The sequence below is a fragment of the Amblyomma maculatum genome, chromosome 7 (assembly GCF_055883805.1).
Source record: "Amblyomma maculatum isolate TAMU_Amacu chromosome 7, ASM5588380v1, whole genome shotgun sequence".
Classification (NCBI taxonomy): Eukaryota; Metazoa; Arthropoda; class Arachnida; order Ixodida; family Ixodidae; genus Amblyomma; species Amblyomma maculatum.
Genome location: NC_139350.1, coordinates 32,077,898 through 32,091,523, shown reverse-complemented (window position 1 = coordinate 32,091,523; position 13,626 = coordinate 32,077,898). Strand labels below are relative to the sequence as shown.

General features: G+C 48.2%; 1 protein-coding gene across 1 annotated transcript; it reads left to right on the top strand.

Moving 5' to 3' along the window:
• Nucleotides 1-406: 406 nt before the first annotated feature.
• LOC146182910 (uncharacterized) lies at nt 407-1,635 on the top strand. The gene is made up of 2 exons (XM_084608297.1): nt 407-1,046; nt 1,388-1,635. The coding sequence occupies exons 1-2, from the start codon at nt 407-409 to the stop codon at nt 1,633-1,635; spliced, it is 888 nt and encodes a 295-aa protein (XP_084464423.1).
• The last annotated feature ends 11,991 nt before the right edge of the window (nt 1,636-13,626 follow it).

The window sequence follows — 13,626 nt, the reverse complement described above, 5'->3', positions numbered from 1 at the left end:
AACACTGAAAGGTCACATTCACTGTGTGAGTAGGCATTACATTTTTTATCTTGCATGATAAACTGTTTCAGAGTTGCATTTTTGAAATACAGCATGTTTTGCAGGCACCCTGTTCTACAGACGCAACGAACAGAAGCAGAAGAGGAACACAAACAGAAGCTGTAAGTATTTTTTATTAAAGCCTTAATGCACACTAAATGTGAATTTGCCTTGCATGGCCTCAAACAAAAGTGATCACTCTCTATTTCACTCCCACTCGATATGAAATGATTCGCTTACTAATACACTGCATCTTAAATATGTGCATTTCCAGGTCTGCACAAGACACTGCAGAATGCAGTGGGAAGACCCCTGTCTTGCAGACCACACCTACACCTTGCGACAGCAAGTGCTGATGGCATCGCAGATGACACATGAAGACATAGCTTTTTATACTGGGGTGTCTAAGCAAGTTTTCCAAAAGCTATTGACTTTTCTGGAAAAAATGTCAATGCCACAATCACGACTAGCATTGGAGGACCACCTTCTATTGACGCTTATGCGCCTCAGGCTTGGCCTGCTATACAGAGATCTCTCCTTTAGGTTTGGAATATCTGTTTCCTCTGTGTGCAAAATCTTTAATTGCACACTAGAATGCCTGCAAAAGATCATGAAATATTATGTGATATGGCTTCCTAAAGATAGGATTGTAAGCAGCATGCCAAATTCATTTATAGAGAATGGCTATGAAGATACACGCTGCATTTTCGACTGTACTGAGGTTGCCCTGGAAAAGCCCAAGAAAGAGCGTGCAAGGGCTCAGACATATAGTGCACACAAAGGACATAACACAGTTAAATACTTGATTGTTATTGCCCCTTGTGGATACATAATGTTTGTGTCTCGTACGTTTGGTAGTCGTGCCTCTGACAAACACATAGTTAGAAAATGTGGTGTCCAGGAATACCTTGTTCGAGGGGATGTCATTATGGCTGACAGAGGCTTCACCTTGGACCCGTACCTGGAAGCTCAAGGTGTCAAGCTGAATACCCCGGCATTCACCAGAGGTAAGGATGCACAATCTTGCAGAGGTTATCCAATGATGAAAAGGAAAGCTTTAAACTGATACTAAATATGTACCTTCTAGAAATTGTATTGACAGATTTCAAAGGCTGTTTGCTTATTTGGCAACAGTTGTTCATTGGGCACAGCAGCTTAGTGAAATGTTGCATGACACGAAGCATCAAAAACGTTCACTCCAGCCGTGCCGGTAACGCATTTTTGGTTTTTCATCTTTGGATGACAAATTGCAGTTTGCTATATTTCTATAATAAAGAGTTTTCTTCTTAATGTTGAGGTTCAAAAGAACTTGTGCATAATACTGATTTTGCTTTTTTTTTGCTTTTAGGCAAACTTCAACTGTCTGAGCAAGAAGTGACTCAAACACGGCGCATTGCGTCTCTGCGGATACATGTTGAGATGGCAATCAGCCGCATAAAAACCTACCGAATTTTCAAATCTGCTCTCAACATCAAGTGCAAAAGGACTATTGACGCAATGGTCTTTGTGTGTGCAGGCCTCTGCAATCTGAAAATGCCACTAATAGCTGAGCAATCCGCTGGCGGCCAAATAGTCAACCCGTCAACTGAGGACTGATCAAGAGTGTTGTAGAGAAGGAACATTTGCATGCAACATGCATTGAAGTCTTTTTATTTATTTTATTCCGAACTACAAGGCTGAATGCATTGAGATCATATATTTAAGACCTGTTTGCACGCTGAGAGGTCAAGTCTGCCCTCTGCTTCCATTGTTGCAAGATGAGGCAGCATGCTGCCAAAATAAAATTTTCGTAGCCTTTTCATTGTCTCTTGTACATATGTTACATTAAAAGTCACTTCTGCAACTATGGCCCATTTTGAGGACCAAACATAGAGGTAACAAAGGCTTTTCTTGGGACACAGCATGGTGAACTGAACTTGGCCATAATAGCCATTAGGTACAATTTCTTTAAGGACATATGTTCCATTGTCATCAACCACATCATGCTTTCCTGTGTTAATCAAGTTTCTACAATCCTCGCTAACTCGGCATTTGATCTCGAGGATCGCATTGTGTGATTCAATGATGCCATCAGGTGTCGCTGAGAGCCATGGCTCATCCTCGCAAACATGAATGCCTTGTAATGAAACTCTTAAATCAAGTGTAGCTTCGAATTGCCGTCGAGCTACGGCTTCATATCGCAAGCCATGCTGCGTTGCAGCACTTCCATGAAATGAAGGAGCTGTAAGTGACAACACGGCCTTTTCTGTTGGCGTATTGTGCCTCTTGGGCACTCTTTTGATGTTTGACGCTGTGATTCGCACTCGTCGCGAGGCGTGCCATAAATGGCTGTTTTGATTTTTTGTGGCTGCTTCTAACAATGCCATTGCATGTGTGGAAATTGCCACAAAGTTAAGGTAGAATTTTTTGCATAACTGACATGCTTCTGGCAACTTGTCACTCTCCTCATGGGGGGCATGTTCACCAACTGGTGATGGGGCTGGCCTTGAAGGGAGCTGTCGCACAGGAGCTTTCATTGTTGCTTGAAGGAGGGTCCCTGAAGTCAAAACATATAAAATAAACTTCCATGCACTGTACATCTAGTCTGTTGTAATGCAGATGAGGTGCTTTAGTGATCCACAATCTAGAAAAAGCTTGTTATACTGGCCGGTCACACTCTGTGGCTTTTAGTTCTTGTTAGTAATTTTATTATGACATTGAAAATATGCTGAAATATTTCACTTAACGGTGTAAATTGCATCGTAAATTGTAGTAAAATATATAATGTAAAAGCCTTTACAGGACTTCTGCAGAATAACTAACATTAAATGCATACATTAAGATAATGTTTCAGAAACACATCTAGGAACTAACTTACCGGGAACGTCAAGAAGATCCTTGTAAGGAGAGCTTTCATAAAACTTTGCCAGATCTTCATCACTGTCAAAGATGCGTGGAATACATATTGACTTATTTTTCTTGCTGTCTTGGTCAATTGTGTGCTTCTGCAACTTGAAGTTGATGTCCTCTAAGGCTGCAGGCACCAAGTTTCTTTTAGTTCCTCGATTCCAGGCAGCTGCTCTATCTGTGCATGCCTCCCCAGTGAGGCCCGAAGATACAGCCAGGTCAATCTTCCAGAGCAGTGCACCGACATGGCTGCACACTTTCCCCTTCCCTGCCATACACGAGCAGCCACTGTTTATAACTTCCACTTCTTGTGCAACGCACCCATGCTTCGTGAAGAACTTTGACTGACTGTGAGGCCTGCACTTGGCATTTCAGCAATGCCAATTGCTCATCTACTGTATGCATGAGCATCGTCCCAACCCAACCACTCTGCAAGTACGACTACGACTGCATGCTCCTGAATGATTTCACCTCCTCGAGGTCACACGCTTTCTTCTCAAGGAGGTAAAAAATAATGTGCGGCATCTGCACGCGTGGCCACTTCTTTACGTCGTCACTCCAGTCAGTGACAGCAGTTGGATGGCTGTACAGCTTGTCATCTGCAGACAAGTATCAAGGGCACATAATCAGAGCAATGGAATGAAGTAGCCAAGAGAAATAGAAAACAAAAAAACACTTCAAAATTCTCGTTGCATGCTATATCACCTAACTACATGCCGAGGAAGCAATGTAACAGCAAGGTTATTACCGCAAACAATGGGCCTTGGCAAAACAAGAGTGCGCTAACTGCCCCAGTCAAGATACCAAAGCCTAGAAAACTCGTGTGAAAAAGCGTAACTTGGAGAGGACTGCAAACGCTCTAAGTGCTCGCGAAAACACAATAGAAGAAAGCGAGGCGCGGCGAATTTATACTGCCGCGTAGCTAGTAGCCGCGCAACCTGTGATCTAACTTCACTTGTTCAGCGTGAGTTATTTACGGACGAAACACTCCTCTTTCATCAAGTGAAAAGAGTACGCTACGTACGAGAAAAAAAAACGAGGCTGAGAGAACGGTCATTGATCGCTCAGTAGCCAAATCCCCAAACTAGCGACGGTGACATACGCGAAGCCAACAAGTGTAGATGTTGTTTTCGCTCGGTGTCTACACGCTCTAGCTGAGTAAACAATCTCGTACCGATCACTGGATCTGCTCGTTAGTGAGTATCTCATTGATAACCCGCTGAAACACAGAGCGCACAGAGGATCGAGCGCTTGATTTTGGCACAACACGTATCTCGCTGAGAAGTGCACTGTAGTACGTGTTCGAAATCGTGAATTGTATACCGGTCAGCTTTCACGAAACGAGTTCAGTATTGGGACTGATCAAACAATAAAAATCGCATATACACACCAAGTGTACTCAAGCAAAGTGAAGTCCCGCTAACGTAAACATTCATGAAATAGCTGTGTTATCCTGGCTGACAATCGTAGTCTATAGAACGCAAATAGCATAAAAGAAGCTTGGCGCTATCTGTGTCGCTTCCTCGACAGCCGTCGTGGATAGCAGTGCGACAATTGTAGTGCATTAGTTCACAAACTCAACAAAATCCGCTCACCTATGTCAATCATCGGAACGCCGGTAAGAGTGTCACTGCCTTCGGGCCCGTCATCTGCCGAAGTTCCGGCCATCGCTCCACGAAACGGCGGCAGTACTGCTAGAAAATGCTTTGCCGTAATCAAGGAGCTTTTCTAACGCAAACACACACAAAACCAGAACAGAAACGTCTATATGCGGCACCGCCGTCCTGCACTGTGGGTATACAACAAATGTGTGCGCGCATACCAGCATGGCGCTAGGGACAAAAACAGAACATAGACGGCACCACATTTCAAAATGGCGACCTCCTAAATAAAATGGTCTATACCGTTCAGGTTGCTTCAACAAATACAGCTGAGAGAGAGACAAACATTTATTATGACCAGGCGTGAAATATTTAGCCTTAGGTGGGCAGCCTCCTCAGTCCAGAAAACCGTGGGCCTGAGCAATCTCCCGAGTCTGGCTGAACAGACTACGCTGATCCTCCGGGCTGGGCTTGACAGCAGAGTCTCCCACTGCTCTTCGGTTATGATCATGGTGGTTATAGTACTAGTTGGTCCCTTGCATCCCAACACCATAAGTTGTAGGGTGTTTGGTACGTTGCAAAATGCGCATTCCTATCTATAGGTGGTGGGCGAGATTTTGTATAGTAAGGTGCCATGGACGTGGCTGTTGGTTCGGATTTTTCGGAGGGTGACTGCTTCTTCTCTGGTTGGTTTCTTGTGGGGTGGGGACTATTTTCTTCTGTCAATTCTGTAATGCAGGAGGATGTCAGTATATTTCTTGGGTACATCCGAAATCCCTCTGGAAGTGGTGCCCGGTGGGCATATCCCCGGGCGGCCTCGTTTCCTTCCAAGTGAGTGTGTACCGGAGTCCATATGATGTAGGTATCTGGGAGGTGATTAGTTGTGGTGCGACGGAGGATTTGAAGTGCTATGCTGGAAATTCTACCCTTTTGGTAGTTTCTGCATGCAGACTGTGAATCAGTGAGAATGACGACGTGTTCTTTGCTCACCGACACCGCCAATGCAGGTGCGGCCTCTTCGGCTGCGTCAGTGTCATTTGTTGAAATAGCTGCAAAGGTCTTTTCTGGAAATGAGGAATCCATGACACTAATGTAGTGAGCTTGTCTTCCTGGGTATTTTGCTGCATCAGTGTATCTCTTTTCCGTATTTTTTTCCGTGCGCTTTGCTCAGGGCCCGAACTCTTGCCAGGCGCTGGTCTTTGTTGTATGTAGGATGCATATTTCGCGGGATGGGGGCCACAGTGATGTATGAGCAGATTTCGTGCGGGATGCGCTGCTTGGTGTTTTTTTTGTTCTGATCCTTCTCTGTATCCCAGTTTATTGAGGGTTGCACGTCCAGTTTCCGTTAGTTTTAAGCGTTCCAATTGGTTTACGTTGTGGGCCTGAGCAAGCTCCTCCCACGTGGTATGAAGGCCGAGGTGGAGGAGGCGTTGCGCAGATGCACGTTCGGATATACCGATGACGATTTTGATGGCTTTACGGATGAGAGTGTTGAGTTTTTCCACTTCTGCTTTCTTTAGGTCTAAATATGGTGTTCTGTATGTTATGTGGCTTATGATGAGAGCCTGAATGATGTGGACGGTATCTTGTTCTTTTATACCGTGTCTTCTGCTGGCCACGCGGCGGAGTAACAGTATTCTGAAGTCTCGGGAGTGTTGCAGACACTGATCCATCTTTCGCGATGTTTAGGCCAAGAATGCGAAGAGAGTCGGCTTGAGGGATAGGGTTTCCGTCAAGAAAGATTTCCGGATCAGGAATGTCATCTTTTGGGGTCTTCCTCGAGTTCTGGCTTTAAGAACCAGGAGTGCAGATTTCTCTGGTTCGCATATGAGTCCGCAATTTCTTAGGTTGTTATTCGTGCAGTCGACGGCTTTTTGAAGGGCGTCTTGCTGCTGTCCTGGGCAGCCGCCTCGAATCCATATTGTTATATCATCGGCATATAGAGCATGTCGTGTAGCATTGATTTTATCTAGATTTCTCGGGAGTTTCATCATAGCGATTTAAATAAGAGGGGCGATATAACAGAACCTTACGGGGTGCCTTTGTCCGCTACCAGGAATTTGTCCGTATTGAGATTCCCCAGGCTTATAGTGGCCGTACGATTCGCCAAGAATTTATGAACATAGTTATATGCTCGCTCTCCGCAATTGGCGTCCTGTAGGTTGCGAAGAATTGCGGTGTGTGAAGCGTTGGGAAACGCTCCCTTTATATCTATTGCAAGAATGATGCTCTCTTTGTATTTGTCAGGATGGTCAATGATATCCTCTTTGAGTTGGAGTAGGATATCTTGTGCGAATAGGTGTTGTCTGAATCCATACAGCATATTGGGGATGTGCCCTTGATCTTCCAAATTGATTGTGAGGCGGCTCAGGACCATGTGCTCGTAAAGCGTCCCTGCGCATGAAGTGAGGGATATAGGTCTTAGGTTCCCAAGTCCTGGTGGTTTGTTGGGCTTGGGAATCATGATACCCTCAGCGTGTTTCCACGCTTCTGGTGTGTCTCACATCTCCCAGCTGTTGTTGATTTGCTCAAGGAGGTACTTGGTTGCTTCCTGGTAAAGGTTGCGTAAGATATTGTCACGTAATGGTGACAATGCCGTACACGCCAAAAGAAGACACAGGCGTGATGGTACTGAAATAACTCTTTATTGGGGCTGACTTGCGCCCGCAAAAGAACTAAGCAACTCGGCGGCGGCGATAGCAACGAACGCACTCGTCGGTCGTCGAACAAAGAATGCCCGTCACACTCGGCAACGCTCAATTTAAAGGCTGCACAGAACAATCTAGATAACGTCGCAAACAGCTACCAGCACGGGCTGGAACATTGTGGAAAGACACCCGAGTGGCCGGAACCTTCGAGACAGATCTCGGTGCATCTTTCGCTACAACAAAACTGATAAAGGTGTGACTTGCGACATCGAGCATTAACATACAAAGATTACGGAACTGATACGCGGTCCAGAATCAGAGTGATAAGCCTATATGCCGGTGGCTGTTAAAAAACAACTACTGTTTGAAGGTTTCGCGGCATTACTTCCCCCTTAAAAAAACATCGCCTTGATGTTCCAAAACAAAGAAACTTAAACATAAACACTGCAAAGTTTAAACACCACAGATTCTTTAACGCGCGTAATATGGCTTCAGTCGTAAAACATGTACAATTTCTGGGCGTGCGCGTCGCCGTTGTGATGCTGACGTTCCGTCGGGAATGACTTCATAGTCCAGTGGTCCGACGCGGCGAAGGATTTTGTATGGCCCAAAGTATCGACGCAACAACTTTTCACTTAATCCGCCACGGCGAATTGGTGTCCAAACCCACACTTGGTCTCCTGGATTGTACTCTGCATGGCGTCGTCGTAAATTGTATCGTCGACTGTCGGTGCGCTGTTGGTCTTTAATACGCAGCCGTGCGAGTCGTCGGGCTTCCTCTGCACGCTGCAGGTGGGCGGCGACGTCAAGGTTGTCTTCGCTGGTTACGTGCGGCAGCATTGCGTCGAGCGTCGTCGCGGGCTCCCTGCCGTACACAAGCTTAAACGGGGTCGCTCTGGTCGTCTCCTGGACTGCCGTGTTATACGCGAAGATCACGTACGGCAAGATGGTGTCCCAGGTCTTGTGTTCAGCGTCGACGTACATAGCGATCATGTCCGCGATCGTTTTGTTCAAGCGCTCCGTGAGGCCATTGGTCTGGGGATGGTACGCAGTTGTTCGTCGATGGCTTGTGTGACTGTATCCCAGGATGGCTTGCGTCAACTCTGCCGTAAACGCCGTTCCCCTGTCCGTGATGAGCACTTCTGGGGCGCCGTGTCGCAAGAGAATTTGTTCGACAAAAAATTTGGCGACTTCTGTCGCGGTACCATTTGGTAGTGCTCTTGCTTCGGCGTAACGGTTAAGGTAGTCAGTGGCCACGATGATCCACTTGTTACCCATAGACGAAGATGGAAAGGGGCCGAGGAGATCGATCCCAATTTGCTGAAAGGGCAGGATTGGGGGCGGAATCGGGTTTAGTAGTCCTGCTGGTCTGATCGGTGGCGTCTTGCGTCGTTGGAACTCACGACACGTCTTCACGTAGTGGGCAACTTCGGCAGGCAGTCGCGGCCAGTAATACTTCTCTTGGATTCGACGCAACGTGTGCGCAAATCCGAGGTGGCCTGCTGTGGGCTCATCGTGCAACGCCTGCAGAATTTCTTGCCGAAGGGTTTTAGGCACTACGAGAAGCTGCGCGGTCTTGTTGGGTGCGAAGTTCTTCTTCACGAGGAGGCCATTGCTTAACGTGAAGGATGATAAATGTCGCCTGAACACACCAGGAGGGGAAGCGGTCTTTCCTTCCAAGTAATCGGCTAGCGCTTTCAGCTCAGGGTCTGATCGCTGTTGTTCTGCGAAACTGCTGGCGCTTACCGGTCCCAAAAAGGCGTCGTCGTCATCGTCCTTCGGGGGAGCATCGACGGGAGCGCGGGATAAGCAGTCTGCGTCGGAATGCTTTCGGCCCGACTTATAGACTACAGTCATGTCAAATTATTGAAGTCGAAGGCTCCATCTGGCAATGCGGCCGGAAGGATCTTTCAAATTAGCCAGCCAGCAGAGCGCGTGATGGTCGCTTACCACCTTGAATGGTCGGCCGTATAGGTATGGACGAAACTTAGAAGTGGTCCAGATGATTGCAAGGCACTCCTTCTCGGTCGTCGAGTAATTGACTGCGGCTTTTGTGAGTGACCTGCTAGCGTAGGCGATTACTTTCTCCTGTCCGGCACTCTTCTGGACGAGAACGGCTCCTAGGCCCACACTGCTCGCGTCGGTGTGAATCTCGGTCTCGGCGTTTTCATCAAAGTGGCCAAGTACGGGAGGGCATTGCAGGCGGCGCTTGAGTTCGTCGAAGGCTTCTCCTTGCGGCGCTTCCCATTTAAAAGGTACGTCAGCCTTTGTAAGCTGCGTCAACGGTTCGGCGATCCGCGAAAAGTTTCTGACAAATCGTCGATAATAAGCGCACAGCCCAAGGAATCAGCGCACAGCTTTCTTGTCGGCAGGCGGTGGGAATTGTGCGATTGCAGCTGTTTTCTCCGGGTCTGGGCAAATACCGTCCGAATACCGTCCTGGTTATTCGGTCCTTGCCAGGGATGGTATACCGGGTGAGCTTCGCCAGGGACGCCAGTAGTTCCGTCATTGTAAAAGGCTGATCTAGGTCCTCATTCCGGCTCCCTTGGTACGTCGGGTGTGTGTTGTTGTGTGGACGTAACAAACTTCTGTTGGTGAACTGCTTCTTAATCTCATTCAGGATTTCGTGCTCCCTTCCATCGTGGGAATGTAATATATCAGCCAAGTTTTTCCGAGATGTAGAGTTAGACTATGTGGTGCCGATGAGATATTTCAGAATGTTCCAGGTATTACAAGTACGCAGAGTTTCTTGTAGTCGATTGCAAAACTGGTTTTACTTTTGTATTCCGAGGTCTTTGGCATACTCTTCGGCCGGTTTGGTCATTTTGGCAATCCACTTTTTCAGGCTACTGTTTCTTTTCTGCTTTCTCCATCTTCTAAGGAGTCCTCGCCGGGCTTCCCAAAGATGTAGTAGATGAGAATCCACAGCCGGTGTTTGTGTCGTGAGTTGGATATGTTTCGTGTAACGTTAGTTGGTCCAGGCTTCGAGGTCGACTGTGGATGGGGGTACGGTGTCTTTCCTGAAAGCATCTCAGTTCTTAAGGCGAGCTTTGCCGATGCGAAGCGTGGTCTTCTTATGGTATATTCCAATTTGTATTACGTGGTGATCATTGCCAAGAGTCTCTTTGAGCCTGTTCTATGCAACTTGCGAGGTGCCCCTGGTGAACGTCAAATCAGGATTTGTCTCTGCAAACACTGTTGCCAATTCTGGTGGGCGTGTGGGGGTTATTCCAAAGAGTTAGTTGGTGATGCTGCATCATATCGTGCACCCGGACATCCTTTTTGTTGGTTTTGATGTATCCCCAAGCAGTGTGGTGGGCGTTGAAATCTCCTACCAAAGAAAGCTTGTGCCCTTGTGTAAACCGGTCCACTTCCCGCATGAAGGCATCGAAGCCTGCCAGGAGATCTCTGGGAGGATTGTACAGATTAAGGACGAACAGGCCTTGCTCACTCTTCCTGTTAGGGATTATTTCAGTGAAGGTGCGCTCGATGAGGCTGCTCGCGTGGTGCAGTTGTGCATTGAGAAATGTTTGTACCCAAATGGCGGTACGACTTGTACTATCAGGAGTATATGCTTCATATCCTCGGATACCAGGTGACTTGGTGTGGGTTTCCTGTAGAGCTGTTATGTCCGGATTGTCTTGTTCAGCTAGATGAAGAAGGTTTTGTTTTTTGGACGGAACGATTTGCCGTTCCACTGCCATAATTTCAATTTTGGTGGTGGTGTTCTTCCTTCACTATTATTGGGAGCCATCTTGTTTACAATCAAAGGTGGAACCCGCCTCGTTTGCGTCTGTTTTAGCCTTCTTGCGGGCCTTCTGTTTACCGAGAATCTGTTCGAGGCCAGCCTGGGTAATGTAGTTTTGTTGAACATGCATGCGAAAGTCTTGGAGTGGTTGCGTTGATTTTCTGCATTTCATGACTTAACAATTGAGTCATGTGCTGCATGATCTGCTGCATCACCTTCTGCGTAATTTGTGTTGCCAGATGTGAGCTTTCTTTATCCCTTCGTTGAAAAGTTCCTTGACGCGTTCTTCTGTCAGCACTGGTGGGTTGGCATCTTGTGCTTTTGCTCTGGAGCCATTTATAATGACCTCTTGTTCTTTGCATTTGTTGATAAGCTTATCGATAATTGCTTGCTGTTGCTGTAATTTGGCTTGTACTTCGTCGGAGATCTTGTTCTCTTCACAGTCGGACTGCCCACCAGTTGCAGCGTCTGCTTAGCTGACCTGCTTTTGGGTTTGGGAGCATGAGCAGGAGTCAGACCGGCTATCTTTCTGTGACCTTGAGGTGCTTCTTGATCTTGCGGTGGAAGGTTTGATTGCCGTCGTAGGGTTAGCGTTACTCGTTGTTGGGGTCGAGGGAACGGGAAAATCACTGTCGTAGTCTGCGTTACATCGGCCTCCCATTGCTGCCTGATGTAGAGAGGGGGGATTGGGTTTGAGTTTTTTCTTGCTATCTCGGCCGGCGGTTTCATGTTGGAGTTGGCATAGCTTGCATTTAGGTTGGCAGTTATGGTCCTGGGGTTGATTGGCTTCGCCACAGCGGGAACAGAAATTTGGCGGCGAGTCAGGACAGATGTCCTGCCGATTCCCCAGGTGCCGCACGATCTACAGTATTTAATTGACTTTCTGTAAGGGTAGCATTTGAAGTCATTACTTTGAAAGATAACGTTAAACGACACATGCGGTCAGGGCGGTAGAGGATTGTCCCAGCATGCCCGCCTCAAGGACGTTGTATCTTGCTGGTACGCGGAGGCCGGCTAGGATTTCAGCGCTGGTAGTGTTTGGGGGATATTGTGTATAACGCCTTTGATGATTCCTTCTGGCGTTTTAATATTTGCTGCCCAGTTCAAGTTCTGCGATCTTGTTGAGCACTTCATATGCCATGGTCTTGTTGGCTGTACTGGCGATGATGATGTTTTCAGGCACCTAGACTTGGACTCGTATGTTGTCAAAGAAGTCATACTGGGTGAGTCCGCTGGCTTTTTCAGTGACGTGTATGATTTTAAGTTGAGTCCATTTGGAGAGTTGAAGCCCTGATTGCAGTCGGTAGATAATCTTAGCGTCGTCCATTGGTAGGGGCGGATAAATGGACCTCTTGCACTGCGCCTTTGCCGCGCTCGTTGGGCTAGTTTGCTGCGATGATGGCGTTTCAATCTCGGAGTTTGCTGCCTTTATAGTTGGCCTCTCCTTCTTTCCCTTCCTTTCCCATTGCTGCCATTGTAGTTGCGGGTCAACTATTCTGCCACTATCAGGGTCATACATCCATGTGCTTTGCTGCATTTCTTGCTCCTCGTCATCAAGCATGTCGTGACTATTTTGTGCTGCGGCGTCTGGGCAGAAGCTACGGCGCGCACCTCATCGTCCGCCGCGTTTTGGTGGTTGATATTTGTCTGTTCGTGCAGCGGCGCCTCAACAGACTCATCTGCGCTTTCCGGGAAGTGGATCGTCGTGTGCGTCCGGGTTTCAGCTTGGCCGAGGAGGAAAAAAAATCACCCAGAAGCAGAGGCGTTGACGTCCTCCGCTCCTTACCCTTACTGCGCATGCGCAGCAGGGGCTGCTCCGTTCAATGTACGATGACCAGGGGCTTTTCCCCGTTAGGCTTGGGGTTTCTACGTGGGCATAGGCCACCAACCACCGTGGGTTCGAGCGTCGCTCGAGCCGAAGCCCCGATCAGCCATCACCAAGGCCCACTGAAACACTGCAGCGCGCACTCAACCTCCACAGGGAGGAGAGCACCTCGCTGCAAGGACACAAGCCTCCAAGTTCACAAAGGAGACGTTTATTGAAACGCCATGCTCCAGCGGTACCCACACACTCATATATATATATATATACGAACGCACATACACACACATACTCAGTCACCGTGTCCCGGGAGTGCGCGAGGAGCAAGGCTCCTCTGCACGCAAGAAGTGACACGGAGTGCGCACTGCAAGCACACGAGGGCGTGCTATATCTCTTTCTCGCGGTGACCAAAGGGTTCCTTTGAGAGAGAGTGGGCAACCATCGCAAGGTACGCTTGTCGCGGATCGTTGGTTCACGATCGACAGGCTCGAGCTGCGCTCTCAGGTACGAACCGGAGTGGACGAACTCGAGTACACACTAGCATGCGCGGGCAAAGGCCGGCAGACATGAACAGTAGCTTACGCACCTTGTGATGTCTCGGAGGGGTCTCTCCTGGGCCCTGCTCGGAAGACCGCGCGTGCGCAGCCGTCGAAGCGGTGCGTGTTCCCGCCAAAAGGCGCCAAAGAGAACAGCCCTGGGACGCCAGGGCGGAGCTATGGCCGAGCGACAGTGACAAGTCGATCGGACATCTCTTCGCCGCCTCAGGCAGGAGAAAGGAAAAGAGGAGAACAACAGGGAAGCGGGCGGCGGCCGCGCAAAGGCAGCCACAGCAAGCCTGAATCCCACATCCTCCTCTTCTTAATTGCCCTCCTACCTATCAGG

What these genes read in the sequence shown, in the direction of transcription:
- LOC146182910 (XM_084608297.1), top strand. Translation starts at nt 407, where the DNA reads ATGACACATGAAGACATAGCTTTTTATACTGGGGTGTCTAAGCAAGTT. An exon ending in TACCCCGGCATTCACCAGAG is followed by an intron (nt 1,047 to 1,387) that starts GTAAGGATGCAC and finishes TTTTGCTTTTAG; the next exon opens with GCAAACTTCAACTGTCTGAG.